The following is a 17,752-nucleotide window of genomic DNA, read 5'->3' on the forward strand; positions in this document are numbered from 1 at the left end:
TTTCATCTGATGGCTGGAACTCTGAGGTTTACCACCAATAGAACGAGGCCTGTCTTGTTTATGGATTAGCTGCTGTCAGGAAACTCTCGATTGGTCATAAACAACAGTATTCACCAAGTAACTGTGTTGTATTTCACTGACTGTCAATATTCTCCTGGGCAGGCTGTTGAGGATTGCTTGAAACAGTCTTTTTGTCTGCTGTAATGTAATTTGTAAACATAACTCAGTAGTAGAAAAACCAAGGGTCACTTATAGGCTAAGTAGCTCATGCATAGACTGATGAGGTTACATACTGTAGTTTGTGGGGTTACATATTTAACATTTAAGAAAAGTCCTGCTTATGACAATACAAAAATAACTTGGTGTGAACGGGCCTATTATCGTGTGTTGCACATTTGCCACACAACAGGATTGTTCAAAGTGTTAGATCTTGTAATTTTTTAAGTTACAGTCTTAAAGATCTCCATTTTCGTTCTCTTTGGTAGTGCCTATTTCCAAAAGCACAATAGGGCACCCTTCAGATTCGTACCTAAATGATTTATTTCAAACCAAAACGTGACCTTTTCTAAAACTAATTTATCAGATCAAGGTTTAATTAAAACTGGGACTGTAATCTGGGAGAAAACATGTTTCCCTCAAAACATAATTGAGCAAACAGTTTCATTACCACGAGAAAAAGCTGTGTTGTCAGCAGTGTATGCAGGTGAACAGTGATGGATCTCATTTTAATTCATTCCTCAGTGCTCAAAGGTCAACTACTCCTTCACCCTCACTTTGGTTTATCCTCTGCTCTCAAACCAGGCTCTCAATCTTTTAGGGTTTAAGTGGAGGGAGAGCTTCAGGAGGTTCTGGGTCACACTGTCCTCCTGCCTTCTCACGGTATGGAGATTAAATTCTGAATAATTTCTCTCAGCGACTGTAGCAGGTAAGAAATCAGCTGAGAACGGTGAGGAGAAGTCCCTCCATAGGCTGAAAGAACTGGCAAATATTTGCATAATTACACTTTTTTTTTCTCAGACAGTATTTGTCCAGTCTCTGCAGTTTTTTTTATAGTTTACCTCATGCATGATGAAAGACAAAGGGCCATGACGCTGCAGCTGCGGAGCAATCTGTGCCACTCTCCTTCCCCTTCAGTGCAGAGATGCAGCTTTTCTCGCTCCACACCTTTGAAGACGTACACGATGTTTTAGTGCTTTCCCACCTGCGGGGTGTTGACCTTGTCAGTGTTATTTCAGGCTCGGAGGACTTCTTTCACTTGGCTGCCGGCATCCGCAGGTGGATTGGAGGGAGTGGTTGTCATGGAAACAGGCCACTGGGATGGGACACGGTTGCAGGCTCCGGCACACGCTTTGAAAAGCTTTCATTGATAGCTGTCCCACTGAGCTGATTTCCGGTCTGTTACTAGGCTACCCACCGAGGCGGCACAAAGGCTAGTCCGTTGTGCAGATAAAAGGGACGGCAGCGGATTTTTCAAAGTGGCAGTTTCAATGTGCAGGTTTAACAAATGCCAGACATCAGTGGCTTTGCCCTCCTCTGTCCATCATTTTCAGCACAGGATACAAGTCTCCCTAAGGGCTCCATGACATTCACTGACATTTTTCCTGTGTCTACGGACATCTCTATCCACGAACAGAAGCAGTAGTATGAGACAGAACATAATTCAATTTCTTCATCAGTATTTCTTGAGGCAGAATGCACACAAAGCATAATATGTGTCAGTAACACTTATTTGACCAACTATTTAACCAAATATTAAGAATTTCTAAACAATTCACTCAAAGGAATGGAACCCAAGTCTTTATAAAACGTTATCACACAAAGAAAGAAGGACTTTTTTATTTGTTGAATGTGATCTTTCAAAGAGTATTTCCAAACACTTATCATATGTGTTATCTCTATTGTTGGGAATTGAGGAAAAAGACAATATTTGTAAGGGATTGTGTATGTTATTTTTTGTTCCTGTATTGCTGGATGTCTGTAATGTCCCGGGTAAGTTTGACCCAAACAGTACCAAAGGATGCTAAATTTGCCAACAATATAAGGGTTAATCAGTAATTGACAAAAATACATGTGATAACAAGCCTGTTGCTTTATAAGTGTGATATTATTTTGCTAGTCATTTATTAAACACCAGTTGTGGATACTTCACAAGAAAAGGAAGGAACGAGAACGATCATGTTGTCACAGGAGACTAAACGAAGATTGTTTGATTGCACCACAAAAGCCCAGACCTGTCAATCAACATCTGGGCACTGGAGATCCACTCTTCTAGACAGAGAGCCACAGCGACTGAGATTTGCTTTGCAACATATATCTGTCTTACTAGATATTGCAGAGAGTGTATTATATGAATTTACTGAAAGAGAGCCAGCCTATAATGTTACAGTATATCAAATGGAAATCCAACATGACACAATGATGAATAATTTGCATCATCAGTTTTTTAAAGCTCGTTCCCCAGACAATGCAAAATGCTTAGTATATGAATAATTTGGCTGATTATAGCATTGTTGCAGCTTCGTGGTGCAAAACTGTGCTGCAGTCTGTACTTGCCCTTTATCCATGATCACCACCTCCTTCAATCTCAGCTGAATTATGCTCCTTATGTGGCTTCCTTTAAAGGTTTGAAGATACATTTACATTACATTTAGCTGACGCTTTTATCCAGAGCAATTTACAATTACCAATTACAGGGACTTTCTCCCTGGAGTAACTAGGGACTACAGTAAGTGCCATACTCAAGGGCACACTAGTGGTGGGGTTCCTGGCGGGATTTGAACTCACAACCTTCCGAACATCAGCCCACCTCACTATCCATTAGACCACCACTATCCCTTAGATACAAAGGTATGTCTGCTACAATATAACAGACAGTGAACAAATCATGCAGGCACCGAATCCACCGTCTTGGTTTTGAGCGACACATTTCCTTGTTTTTTTAAGTAACTGTATGTACTCCGAGGCATATTGTGCAGTAATTCTATTGCACCAGGACTAGAATTTAAATTATACGCTGATAATTGCTTTGCCGAGGCAAACACACTGCTCACACAGAGATGCACACTTGCATCTTTCTTTCTCTCTCAACTCGGAGATTGTAACCAAAGACCTACAGCGATGCTCGTCATTCTGTATTTAATAATAATCCCAATGTTACTATGAGATAATGATTTTTCTTCACAGCTCCGGTTTAAGCTTCAAGCTCTTGTTTCAACCTTTAAATGTTTGCTTCTGCAGGGCATGTTTATTAAATACACACTGAACATCATTTTAAACTCTGTTATTTTCTATAAGAATGACACTTGGTGTTGAAATCAAGGTTTTAAAAATATGAGGAAAAAAGATTTTATTGAATTTGCCCCCCAATAAACAACATGTTTGTGTCTGTAAACCACAACAAAACCAGTGATTGTAGACATATTCTAGCAAAATAAGAAAAGAAATATTTAAGAAGTTTAAAAAGCATTACATCTATTTACCTATTTAACATTCATATTTCTATTGCTGGTTTACAGTAGCTGCTCTGCAAACTTAAAGTCTAAATTAAACATACTTATTATCTTATTGTAATCATTGAATGTACAAAAAGTAAAACAAGTCATAGCTGATACAACATTAGAGGAATTGCTAACATTATTCAATAGACAGTATATCAAGTCTAAACGTACTTTGTCAGCTTATATTTGAGTTGATAGACAAATTAGTATATATATATATATATTCCAGTGCACAACAGTCAACAGTGAAACTGTTTTACAAGAGAAAGAAAGATTGGCAGTCTAACATATCGCCATAGAAACATGTCAAAAACAGGTTGGACTTCAGCTCTTCATTTGCTTGCGTATGCTGAATCCGTGACAGTGCTCATGCTGTGTTCGTTAAAACAAGTACTAAAAATAAAGCACAGTGACTACTAAGTTCAGGAAGCTAAATAAAGCTGCCATATTGTGCCAAAATGGGCAAGAGTTAAAAAGGCAATATGCTAAACTAAAGATCGGAAAATCCCAGTTCGTCCTTCGCTTTCAAAAAGCAGGTCTGACAGAACCAAAAAAACAAACAGGAAAGAAAAAATGATTGACTTGAGTTCAATTACACAAAGAAGCAAACATGTATATTTGTGCTCCTGAAATGTCTCTTTATCTCCCACTGGATAGAAGATCTCACCACATGTAATAGCTGCGCGTGGTGTCCACCTGAATGGTTTTGGTCTCAGATGAGCCCTCTTTCTCCTTCTCACTGTCTGTCTCCCACAAGTTGATAAGAGGAGGGTACAACTCGTTTAGCGGTATTGACGAGGTTTTCTGCATGTACTTTTTCAGAGAATGGTGATAGTTTTTCCTCTTCCACCGCTTGGCAATGTAAATTCCCAGCGAGGCCAGACTGACGATTGCAAACATTGTTCCCATAACTGCAGCAAGAGCTGTGTTGGTCCCTTGTGCGGATATTTCCACAGCGAAGGGGGCTTGCCTTGTCGTAACATTCACACAGGATCTCTGTGTTTGTTGGCGGATGTTGGACACGCTGAGGCACACTTCGTACTCAGTTGCTGGTTGTAAATGCGTAAGGTTGTACTCGTGGACGTCAACAGGAACCCTGGCAGTGTAAGTAATATGTGGATTGTCTATTTTCATGGTGGCAGAAGACCACTTGAGATTAGAAGCCATTACATTGGAGTTGATTTTCCAGGACACCAGGATAGAGTGAGCTTCTGTTTGTTTGACGTAGATACTCATGAGCTGCGTGCTGTCTAACAAAGTGCCGTTCACCCGTATAGCTGTCACTCTTGTGTCAGCTCCCTGGGAATTTTGCGCCACACAGGTGTATCTGCCAGATTCTTCAACTTGGATACGAGAAATTCTTAATGTCCCTTCCTTGCTGAGGCTATACTTGTCAGATAAGGTGTCCATCATTACCTTGATCCCCATTGGTGTCACCCAATAGATTTCAGGCTCTGGCTGGGACATCGCTCTGCAGTCCAAGTCCAACGTCATGCCAATATCAAGGTTCAAGTGGCTTGGGAATGTATCATGTGAAATCAAGGGCAGGCACTGGTTTGCTAAATTATGTTGGAGTACCTCCCGCACAGGCAATCCCCTTACTTCTGTTGGCAGGGCACAAAACATGGATAGTGGTTCCATGAAACGGACGGTGGTTTTGTTGGAGCTCATCCACTGAATGACGCAGTCACACCGCAGAGGATTGGTGTGGATGCTAATCTCACGCAAGTTAGGGAGAGAGTCCACTGTGGACTGATAGAGGGCATTCAGGGCGTTGTTATTCAGCATTAGACTCTCCAAGGCTGGGACATCACGAAAGGCCTGACGGTTGATGTAAGAGAACTTGGGGTTGTTTGTAGCCTCAAGCTTTGAGAGCTCAGGAAGATTGTCCAGAGAATAACGGTCCATCGAAACCAGCTCTCCCATGTTGTTGATACCCAGTTCCTTCAATCTCAGCATGTTCTTGAAGTCTCCTTCCTGAATCTTATGCACTGGGTTTTTGTTCAAATCCAAGAACTTGAGGTTAGGTAGTTTCTGAAGTGCTCTCTGAGGAACTTGGACCAGCTTATTGTCATAGAAAGAGAGACTCTCAAGATTGTCAAGTCCCACAAAGGCATTACCGGGGACGTCGGTCAAATCCATCCCAGCCAAAACCAGGCTTCTAAGGTTGCCCAGTGGCTTGAAATTGAAGTCCATTATTCCAACCACTGGGTTCTCCCCAATCATTAGTATTTCTAAGTTGGGCGTGGATTCAAACCACTGGCCGTTAATGGTTGTGAGCTTGTTGGAGTTGAGGTGCAGCCTGAGCAAGTTGTGCAGCCCAAATAAGGCATTGGCAGAAATGGTGTTGATCTGATTGTGGTTAATGTAGAGCTCCTGCAGGTTGCTAAGGTCCTGCAGAGAGTAGTTTGGCATTTCTGTGATCTGGTTCTCTTCCAGATGAAGCGTGGTGAGCTGGGACATATTGTTAAGGCCAACATCCCGAATGTTACTGAAGTTGTTCTGGGACAAGTCCAGCTCGGTCAGGTTGTAGAGCTGCTCCAGTTCATCATTGGTCCTGCCAATGTAGTTGCTTTGTAGGAGGATAACCTGAGTGTCACTGGAGAGGTTTGCCGGTATACGTGTTAGGCGAAGGTCATTGCAGTCCACAGTGATGGCCTCTCTGTAGGTGGACTGGGGGGTAAACCAGGGCCGGATCTCACATACACACAGCTGAGGGCACTCGTTGCTCTGGACAAAGGATAGTCCTAACGAAACCAATATCAGGCCAGAAAAAGCCTGGCCTAGAAGTAGGCAGTCTAACCTCCGTCTAGCCATGCTGGGGTAGCAAAGGAGGAGGTCCTGATAATTTTAGGAGAACGTTTTTTGTAGTCATCAACCAGACTTTCTGATTATTAGGTCTTTCAGTGCAGTGAGATGGAGTTGAATCAGAAGTCGAATTACATCAAGATCTTGAAGCCCCGGAGTTATCTGGAAAACAAAATCAAAGAGTATGTCAATGCACAGAAAACAGCATCTACAGCATGTTCACAATTAAGGATACAAAATAATGTTTTAAGCAATGCTATCAGCATCGGATATTTCTGTCAATATCAGTCTGTTGCTCCCTGATTTTCTCTTGAATCAGCCAAAGGTCAACATCTTCATTTTTGAGTAAAATATCTCAGAAACAATCAAAATAATAACTATGAAATTTGTCATACAACAAAGTAAAAGTGTTAACTCTACTTTATAAACAAATACCTGCATCAGCGTGTAACTATTGTCATTAAAGCAAGTTAGCTTGATGATTCTTTAAAGAAAACAATTCCTTAACGGACTGAACACATCACCTGCTTCTCAACAGTCATTGGGAGAATGTGAGTTATGTGCTGTATTAACAGTTTTGAGAAAATGCAAGTTGAGCTCATTACAATGCCTGCTCTGAACTGATTGGAAACACATCAAGTTCCATTGAGGGCTTTTATTTACCCAGGCCCATAAGGACTCGATCATTAGTATCTCTGAACATTATTAGACACCATGAGAAATCAGTCCGTGCCAAGCTCAAAAGAAAGCAAAAAGAGAATGTGCGTCTACATTTACATTTTTAATGCAAGTTCTTCAGCATTCTGAATTTAGGGCAAACATGAAAACAAAAAAGTTTTCAGACGGCCTAGAATTCATTCTAGTATGATTTGGTACAGATGGAAAATTGTCAAAACTTTGGGGAAACTCTGAAACTTACAAATAGGGATTCCATGAGAGGATCTGATCTCAGCAATTGGTTCAGAAAATGCAAGCTATTGAGTGCTAACATGGGCATCTGTCTATCCTTATGACAGTAACACTTACTCCAGAGACTTGGAGTGTATAGCATTCATTGTAGCATACAATACACTGCTTCTTATTAAGACTAGTGCTACATTTTAAAGCTATCATTATCTATGAATACATGGGCATTATAGAAAAATAACTTTTTGTCAACGGATGATGTCAATGTAGGTCTGGCAGGGTGTCCCACGTCTTGGTCCAGACTGAAATATCTATCGAATGGGTTACCATTAAATTAAATGTAGACATCCATGGTATCTTTTTATGTAACTTCCAATTTATTAAAAAAGAATTGTAACACTTTATATTAAGGTACAAAAATCCACCATCAACTAGTTGTTAATTAGCATGCATATTAGCAGTATATTGGCTCTTTATTAGTCATTATAAAACACTTATTAAGGCCTTATTCTACATGACCATATTCTACAAGTAATAAGCCATTAATTGAGAGTTTTTCCTCAATAACCCTCGAATTAGTGCTTATTTGTCGCGAGTAAGGAAGTTGTTGTACATGAGTTTGGGTCTTAATGTGCTCGTCTCAATATGGGCCTGATAAGGCAGTAGTACCACAAGAATAGTAATTCTCCCACCATAACAGTCAACAAATATGATCTAGTCTTATGTAACAAGACATGAAACTGTGAGTGTTAGTTGTTTCTAAATAACTCAAAATGTGGTATTTATATCTAAGAATATGTTTTGGGGTTTGACAGTTCAGCTACCAATAGCAAGGTGACATTGACCTGTATGTTTCATATTTGCACATTTATATTTTTTACATAGTAAACATTATACCTGCTAAACCTCAGCATGTTCGCAATATTATTTTAAAGGTTGTAGCATGCTGATACAGGACTTTTAGTTTTGTTAATGATGTAAACCATGGCTTACAAATTCCTTTCATCCCATTGACATGATATATGTGTATCACTCTCTAAGTGACTTTGCTGACGTGCAAATATTATATAGACACACTTTTCCTTTTATCCCTAACTATTGTTTATTAATAGGATTAGGTTGCTGGCGCTTCTTTGACAAGAATGTGCACTTGGAGTATCCTACATCAACAGACATGTCAATGCTCCATTAGGTCTATTTACTGCACTTAAGGTGACCCCCCCCATCCAGGGCAGAGCCATACGGCAGCGCTATAGCACCACACAGCTTTATGGTCAACACCAGCTTATGAAGATAGCACTTAAGAGGCTTTCAAACAAGAGAGCTGACTAATTCATTACATGCAAACTGCCTGGCAACAGCCCCATGGAGACAGAACACAGCTCTGTTCCTCCTATACTGGGGGACTCCCTATGGGACGGGCGGGGCGGGGCACGTCTGAAACAGCCAGGGATACAGTATCTTGTGTTTAAGCTATATAGCACTGTATGTTGTGTCGTGTCTGCGCCAGTCTGGATTAGTATATGCTGAAGTGGAGATTAGCTCGAGGCAGCGTACTGGAGTTGAACCCAGAGGTGAGAGAAACAGGTCACATCAGTTTAATTAAAAGCCAATAAAAGCAATATTTCTGTGAGATCTATGACAGTTATGGCAATGAGAAACAGTGTTAATGGATTGGTAATCACACTTTAAAACGAATGCCTCAGGGGCTTTTTGTAATTCTGCCAGTGACTAAGTATTCTGTCCAAAATGATTTCAGTTTTTAACAGTATTGAAAACAAGTGAGAAGAAAAGAAAACTGATATTTTATAGATGTTTGTTTGTACTGTCCATGCACCAGTTATCAATAAAGAAATCCTTCATAGAAAGTTTCTGACATGCTATTTTTCTACCAGCATGCATCATTTACATTTAAAGTAACCTTCTTTATTTTGGGTTTTACTGTATCAGGTTAGACTACTAGAATAACAACATTTTCAGATTATTTTTTTTGCCTTTTTTCGCTAAATTAAGTCAAACTAAAAAGGCTGATTCGGGAAGTAAATAATCAAAAGAAAACGCTTAATATCAAAACTAGAATACAGCTGGGTCTTATATATACATTTAAATAAAAACAATACATGCACACTACTCACAAATGGCTTTACAAAGTGTAATACACCAAGAGGATAAGCCAGGTATCTTAAAAAACATAATTTTCAGCATTAACATATTCTATTTACCACAAATGGGGTTAATCTTAGATTCCCCTCATTTGGTAAGTGCTTTGTCTGTGATCCCCTTTATGAAATGTAAGATTAAGAATTGTGTGATCCTATTTCAAACTGAATGCAAAAACTATGACACTTGTCGAACTGAAGTGAAAAGTAAGTTAGCTGAAGTTTTAACAAACTGCTGTTCTGATGTAACAATGAACACAAGAAAAAGAACAGTGTCAACATGTTGTTGGTTAATATGTCAACATCAACAACTAAACACTGTCTGGGACATCCTGACACTGCAGGCTTCACAGGTCTATTGTGATCCCAGAGCCACAGGAAAACTTAAATCTCACAGCAGGTGGAAGAACACAACACCAAAGGCAGGAAGGCTGGCAGCGGAAAACACAAAGGTTGAAACCACGGCCAACTTTGAACCTGTGACGGGAATGAATCGAATAAATATCAAAAGTTTCAGGCAGAAGGTCTGTCGTCGAAAGCACCATCTAACAATACCTGCCGTAGGATGCAGGATCGCTTTGCGTTTGTTGCGGGGGTGTTACTATAGTGTAGCTTTTATCAATCATCAAAGACTTTACTTTGTAGGGGCAACGTGTTTTGACACTACTGTAAAGCCACAGATATGGATCAGGAAATGAATCTGAATATGTAAATGTATCATCTTTTAAACAAGATGACCTGTCATCTGATCACTTTTCAGCGGCTGTCACATTTCCGTGTGACTTTCTATCAGTGCTCGTCATCAGAGGGTTGCTACTCGTAAAGGAAATGGAGCTGAAAGAGCACTAATTACCAAAACAGGTAACCCTATAAAAGGACGTTTTGGATGTTTTAAAGTAGGGCGATATGAGGTACTTATCCATAGTTAATGTGCTGCAGTAGATGGCGTCAACACCCAATTATGTGTAACCTATAGAGTGTTCTTCATACTCAATTGGAGGGCATGTGAAGGAAATGCAATGAGCTGATGATATCCTCACACAAGCCAGGATTACATCCCTTTTAATTGTGTAACCTAAACCCCAACCATAACTATCACAAAATACCATCCATACTGCTTGAATATTACACTGTATACACAATGTGGTAAGAGTTCCCTAAATTAAAGTTGTCAGACTGCAGAGATTTGTATTCAAGATTGTAGGTTCTTTTTTATTTTAAACTATATTTACAGCACCAGAACAGCATTATTTTAGACTTAAGAGTTTGTGTTATTTGGTTATTTTGAGTAATTGGACATTGTTGCTAGTAACTACAGTGGATCCTAACTCAATGGGCTACCCTCAAAGCTGGGAACTTTTCATGGCCCAAGTATCGAAAGTCAAATTAATTATGTACAGAAGACTGCCATTTCAACTCTGAACACACCTGACAGCCATGGAAAAGCTCCCTTTCATTGCATCTCATTAAAGACGATGATCCCTGTCATTTCCAGTTGGGAAACTGTCACTTGCATTGATCCAGATTGTTGATTGGAAAGATGTCACTTCCGAAAGACTTTGCCTACAAATATCCACATGCCTCTGTGGGTGGTACAGTAACAACGTTCTTATTACTTGCCAGCATCAAGCAGTTGAGTCTAGTTTTTCGCCAAAAAACTGTAATGACTTGATGTTGTGCCAATGCTCGATAATGACAATTACAGCTCATCCAAACTAAGTGCTTAGAATTTGAATTGTTACCAGAAGAAGAGAGTTTGGAAACCCTAAGTACTTATCACAGAAACTGTAGAAACATTTCTTTAATGAATACTTAGGGTTGAATGATCCAGGTGCATAATGTCCCTCACATTATACACCTGGATCATTAGGTTAGCTTAGGTTAACAGAATATGTGAACGCCTTTTACAGATAAAGTGTCAGTCTGTTCGATTGAGTCCACACTAGATTACAAATTCCTGTCTGAGTCAGCCTTAGGACGCTCATCGTGAAGGAAATCCTCCCTTGAATGCGAGAGACAGGGACATGAGAACAATTTGATTTCCTCTGGATAACAAGAGTCTTGCATTAGGGAGACACTCACACATATAACCTCTCTTGCCAAGGTCTAACTTTTGACATTAGTTTTCTCAACACAGAAATGAGGGAAAACAAATCACAGGTGCGAGAAAGTGAGATAAACAACCCCCGGGAGCCTATAAACACACCGTGTCACAAAGCCAACAAAATGGAGGTGACAGAAAAAACTTCGGAAAAAGATGAGAGAACCTGAGTGACAAAGAAACTCAACAAGGGGGAATATGTTAAATAGAGAACAAACTGGTACTGTGACAAGAAGACTAAGTCAGAGGGAAACACACCTAATATATAAAGTGAGAACTCAACTGTCAACCTTTCCTTACCCGTCTCCATCTTAGAGTTTGGATTTGAAGAGGGTTTGTATGAGGCTCATTGCGGGGACAGCATCAAATCGCATTTTAGCAGCCTAACAAAAAATGTATATCAGTTTAAGTGTACGCTATATTTCTAACATCTCTTCAGGTTTACATCGACATCAGACAACACTTTTTCACAATGAACTGAAGCAGCCATCTTTGATGTCGCAAAAGCCACCAGACTCCATTTAATAAAACAGCTTATTTAACATTTTGACATTGCAGAGAACAGAAATGTTACTGCCTCAGTTGGTTGGATAAACTGTTATTGTTTGAGTTTTGTTATTTCTGTTCACACAATAACAGAAACAAACAGTCGAAGTACAAAAAGCACAGAAGAATTTCCTCTGCAACGTTAAATTCTTTGTTTTATTTTTAATCAAGTCTGGTGGCTTTGGCATAGTGCAAAGGTAACGGCTACAATTTATATGTTCTTATTAAGTGTGCACTTAAAATGAGCTTGATTTTTCAGAGCTGTCCTTCCTTTTAGGTCAGGGGTGTCAAACTCAAGGCCCGGGGGCCAAATCCGGCCCGCGACTTCATTTAATGCGGTGCCACAAGAGCTTGCAAAGAATATAACATGTTTATTATATGGTTACATGCTACTTTACAAAAGCACGTTTCCCATAAACTACATATCCCACAATGGATCTCAAATTTGACATTTCTCTCAGAATTGGACTTTTCTTCTTCAAAATATTCATTTTTTCTTATAATTTGCCTTTTTCTCAGAGATTTTTTTAAAATCATTTTGTGACATTCTCAGTGAAGAGATTTGCAATGATTTGCCCTAGACTTCTTTCAGACTTAGTTAATTATGAAGTTATTACCCTATCCAATAATAATCCAATGCAGAGGCAATAATGCAATATAATACATTATTTTATATTAAATATTTATATATGTATTATTATATATATAGTCTTAAAGTTACAGCTGGCCCTTTGAGTGCAACCATAATGCTAATGTGGCCCGCGAAGAAATTGAGTTTGACTCCCCTGTTTTAGGTGGATAAAATATGTTTTGTTGCCTCTGTTGAAAGCATTACTTAGCTTGGTTCTCTTATCTGTGTCTCTGAACTGGGCGCATGCTGACCACCGTTTACTGAAGGTAAAACACTGAGTATAGGTACCTCGTACAACCCATACTTTAAAACATTAAAACTATCCCTTTCCCTAAATAGAGCAAAGCTCATATCACACCCTCCTGGGAAGCTCGAATCAAGCAGATTCAAGCCAAATAATAACTGCACCCTTGGAGACTATAGTCATGGAAACCGTATATCTTTCCTAGGATGATAAGAGATTTGGGACTCCACAAATTGGTTGATTCTTTCCCTCCTGCGTCTAATTCTCTCTCCATTCCCTCCCTCTGAGGGTTTAATAACACACACTCTACATCCTCGCAGGATTCTCAATAAGCAGAAGTTGAAAAATGAGCCCATATCATTTTAAACAATGCTTGTGGCAGGTTTCCTTTGGATCAGCTGTCACCCATCCTGAGCACAACAGAGAGGAAAGAGTGTTTTCAGTAAAACTATATGGATAGCTTCCCCCGACACATGCAAACAATAAGTAACCCACATAATGACACATAGATCAATATTTGAAGAGAGATGTGCCTGCTTACACTCCTCTGGATTTCCTCCATATGTGAATATGAGAAAGAGTGCGTGTGCTGCTGTGTATGCTGGCTGGTTACACATTATATGATTCACATTAGGTCTTCCCTGGTTGGAGACAACTGGGCCACTTTGTCATCAGGAGCACTCGTGGTATTGATTTTACAGCAGCTTGATTGCTACACGTCTCAAACAAGTTCACCTTCAAACAGGATGTACAAGTGTCACTAGAAGGAAATCCTCAGCCTCTCTAAGAGCTGATTGATTTGATTTGTGGTTGACTGCTTGAAGGTCTGAATCAACAGCAAAGTCTTGGGGGGGAATAACCACCAGTAAGATACTATGGAGAAGCCAGCTGCACTGAAACTGCTCGTTGGGGTTTCCCTTTCCTGTAGTATGTTATATAGGTTTTTGCATGTAAATGGTCTGCAAAGGCTAAATTCCTAAAGTTCCCTCCTACACACTCTGCCTGCCCCCCCGTGCCTGAAATGTCTAAATTTCACTACTGTTTTCGTCCTAAAAAAAAGGTTGAACTGGGAAAGCAATAATATAAAAAAGGAGCTTTGTGCATTTACATTGAAACAATATGCATTCGGCGAGTATACTTCATGGTCCAGTGTCTCGCTTAAGTGGGCTGGAGGAGTTGGGGATTGATCCACCAACAATGACCTACACCCAGCTACAATTTACAGCCCAATTTCTCGACAACTTGATCTACAGCCAACACATTTTATGGTGGAGTCAAAACAGATATGCGTTGCTTTTAATGCATCCTCCAAAAACTAGAGTTGGGCGATTGGCCGTAAATATGGGTGATTAGATCACCTCCTTTGCTTGGGTGAAAAGGACCACAAGGGGATGCCCATAACCACCAAAGGGCAGCACAAGTGATTTCTGTAAAGTCGTCATAACTGCTGTATTAGCTTTAGAAACATGGTGTCTGAGGAGATCAAGATGAGGGGGGGGGGGGGAGATGTCCCTGCCTGAGACCTGCAGGCCTAAGAGGACAAAGAGCTAATTCCTCAGCCCTTCTTATAGGAATAATAGTGAAGGCTCAATAACCCTGCACCCCCTCCTCACCCTGCCTTATACCCCGGGGACATCATGTTGGTGGTGGGGGTTGAAGCCCTTTTCCCCCTCCCATGAGCCCTGCTCTCTAAAAAGCCTGCCCCCCCCCCCCACACACACACACAGACACCTGCCTACAACACACATACCCTTTTGTCACACCATAGCTTCATGAACAAGTTGAAAAGAAAAAATACATCTTGAGTGAGAGTGAGTGTGTGTGTGTGTGTGTGTGTGTGTGTGTGTGTGTGTGTGTGTGTGTGTACATACGTACACTTTGTCTATGTAAGACAGGATGCCTCCTTGGGGGAACAGAAAAAAAGAAAATCAGGTGATCTGCCCCCTCCTGATCATTCATTTTAAAGATGATTTCCTGCGAGCTTCAAAATGTTTGACAGGTTCAGGCGATAACAGCCGATTGGCTTAAAACCTCCAAAAAGGACAAAACTAAGACGCAACTGCACATAAATAGGGCTGCAAATAAAGAATACTTTCATTATAGACTTCTGATTATAATTCTGGTTTGGTCTAGTAATCATTTGGTCTATCTAGTTCATCAAAGTCTAAGTAGGCTTAGATGTCTTTAAATGGCTTGTTTTGTCTGAACAAAACAAGAAGCTGTTACAGATTGTGAAGGAAGCAGGACCCAAAGGAAGCAGGACCCAAATGCAGATATAAACTGAAAAAAGTCCTTTATTTCAAGGCTATGATATAAACAAAGACAAAACAGAACACTCACCGAAGAACTAGTCAAGGCAAAAGACGAACCAAAAAAGACAGACAGAAAACCAAGAACTTAAATACACAAAAGACTAATCACACAACAAGACACAGGTGAGGAGGGAGGGGGAAACACAGGGGCCACAGGTGAACATAATCAGACAATTAGACAAACCAGGGAAACTAACGACAGGAGAAAAAACACAGGGAAAAGGACCAGACAATAAACAGGAGGAAAACATGACAGGGAAAACAGAAAAACACCCAAACCTAGACATAGAACGTGACATAACCTAAACATACAAAACTACCAACGTGACATGAGCCTAGGAGTGTGACAGAAGCTAGATGAAAAAAACGTAGACAAACAGGAATTATCCACATTTTTGAAGCTGAAAACTGTATTTTCTGCCACTTTTGCATTAAATCTAACTTCACCCATTAATTGATTAATAAAAAAGCTGGCAATATTCAAACAATCGATTAATCGTCGTGCCCTCACACCTTCAAACACAATGAGACAAGCTGTTTTCTTGTCCTGTTTAACAGACTAATAGATGTTACGCTCATTATTTCTGTGAGTGTTTTATATGACCCAGGAGTCCACAGAGAAAAGAGGACTCTCAGCACTTTGTTGTTAGGATAGGTCATAATACAGAGAAAGAGCACATTAAAAAATAAACCGCTTTTAGTACCCTAACCTTTTCGACAGTGTGTCCCTGTGGCTAAAGTTGAGTGATGCCAGTCAGCCATCACAAAAGCGCAACAGCTGCAGCGACAGACAGAAGCAGCGTCGGTGAGCCACAATGGACCCCCTGCCAATGCAACCCCATTCTCACCACAGCATCTCTTCCACCAAGGGCCTTGACTGTGTCAAGACTTTTTTTGTTGCTTATAGAGCGGAGGAATCGAGACATCTGCCGACGTACTTAAACATTAATATGCAAATCACATTTACACAACGTCGCGATGCACTCGGCTCGTGCTGGCGCGGCAAGTACCGCAACGAGATCAAAGTTTGTTTTCATGTGGAATATGATTTGACGCATAGAAAACGGGTTGATGGGTTGATCACATATGCTGTGAGGTTAAAATGTTCTAATGTAGATTTAAAACAGATTTCAAGTCTGAAATGATCAAGCCAGACTGTTTTTATTTACACAAAAATGATTATGCCCTTGAGTGCGTCTGCATCCTAAATGCATCCCAACTCATTGCCTTGCAGGGATAATGATGGGTTTAAACATGAAAACAACAAATATGAGCTACCAAAATTGATGATTGTATACGACATGGCTGCCAACCACAACACTTAACATATTTTTCCATGCATTTAATTAAAAAAACTACCAGCAGAGGAAACCCTGCCTCTCCTTCCCTGAGGACTCTCACCTTGTTGGCATTCCAGTCCGATGTTCCCATGCGCACAGCTCCTTTATCCAGAACCACGCGTCAATACGATCAATGTTATTGTGGATTCTCAAACAACACGAGTACACATATTCCTGTATCCCATTGGGGTTCAGCTGTCTGCAGCGCGTGTATCCAGATCAGTCACAGGGCGCCTCGGAGGGAGGCATGGTGCACTGAGATCTCCAACCTGCTGCAACCCAACAGACAACCGGTGTGTCGCCCCGATATTCCTGCGCTGCTGCTGCTCCTATGGATGGGAGACGAACAATGATAAAAACACCTGGCGCTGTGCAGACCAGTCAGCTGATTCTCCGGCAGGCGATTGGCTGAGAGCGGCTGTCTGTCACTGCGGGCCAAAGCAAAGCAGAGCACCATCTGCTCCGGGCTTGTTGTGATGAGAACAAAGGCAGGAGAGGACGGCGGGGCATGGGGGGGTTGTGGGTAGGGAGATGGGGGTGGTACATGGTATTACTGCAGGGTTCGCTAAATCGTTGAGCCTCTCTAAACACAAACCTTTGGGATTTGTTGAGTTACATTTCTAGATATTTAGTTTTTAATGATTGAGTTTATATGCTGGAGTCACATTTGCTGTTCCCTTTGAAACATATAATATGAGGGATTTTGGGTTCAAATAGTTAGCTTGAAGGGCTCTTTGGATAAAGATACATTTTGATACAATTTCAGAGAAAAGTTCCTAATTTCTCTTCCTCTATATCAAGAAAATAGTGGCTATTTAATAGTTTAAAAGAGAGCGCCATGCCGTCTTTTTTGTATTATTTGTCCCATTTATCTTTTGTAAGCAAACTCTGCCATATAGTTCCCAAACGGTGCAATTTTTTCTCATTTAGTGCTGACTAAGTGCATGCCCAAAATTGTCTTGACGACCAAATGTCCACCACAACCATCTGACAAGCGCCCCCAAAGTTTCCAAAGACTATAAGCATGTGAGGCTGAAATATGGGGAAACATATAAGAAAAAAAGTGAGGAGGGCAGAATATGTGTAATGTTGTCCGATGTTGTGGAATAAGAATGTACCTCATAATAGCTATAAGAGGTTTGTAATTGGATATAAAACCACCAATTATTGATTAATGTGCTTGCTTTTGCTTATCATCAAGTTTAAAA

At 40.4% G+C, this 17,752-nt stretch overlaps 1 protein-coding gene across 1 annotated transcript; it reads right to left on the bottom strand.

Moving 5' to 3' along the window:
• Positions 1-3,329: 3,329 nt before the first annotated feature.
• lrrn1 (leucine rich repeat neuronal 1) lies at positions 3,330-17,002 on the bottom strand. Its single transcript, XM_079683832.1, has 2 exons — positions 16,606-17,002; positions 3,330-6,467 (listed from the first exon to the last, which is right to left on the bottom strand). The coding sequence occupies exon 2, from the start codon at positions 6,312-6,314 to the stop codon at positions 4,161-4,163; it is 2,154 nt and encodes a 717-aa protein (XP_079539958.1). The 5' UTR covers positions 6,315-6,467; positions 16,606-17,002; the 3' UTR covers positions 3,330-4,160.
• Positions 17,003-17,752: the final 750 nt, after the last annotated feature.

The sequence above is a fragment of the Notothenia rossii genome, assembly GCF_949606895.1.
Source record: "Notothenia rossii genome assembly, chromosome: 5".
In the NCBI taxonomy this organism is placed as follows: Eukaryota; Metazoa; Chordata; class Actinopteri; order Perciformes; family Nototheniidae; genus Notothenia; species Notothenia rossii.

What these genes read in the sequence shown, in the direction of transcription:
- lrrn1 (XM_079683832.1), bottom strand. Translation starts at nt 6,314, where the DNA reads ATGGCTAGACGGAGGTTAGACTGCCTACTTCTAGGCCAGGCTTTTTCT.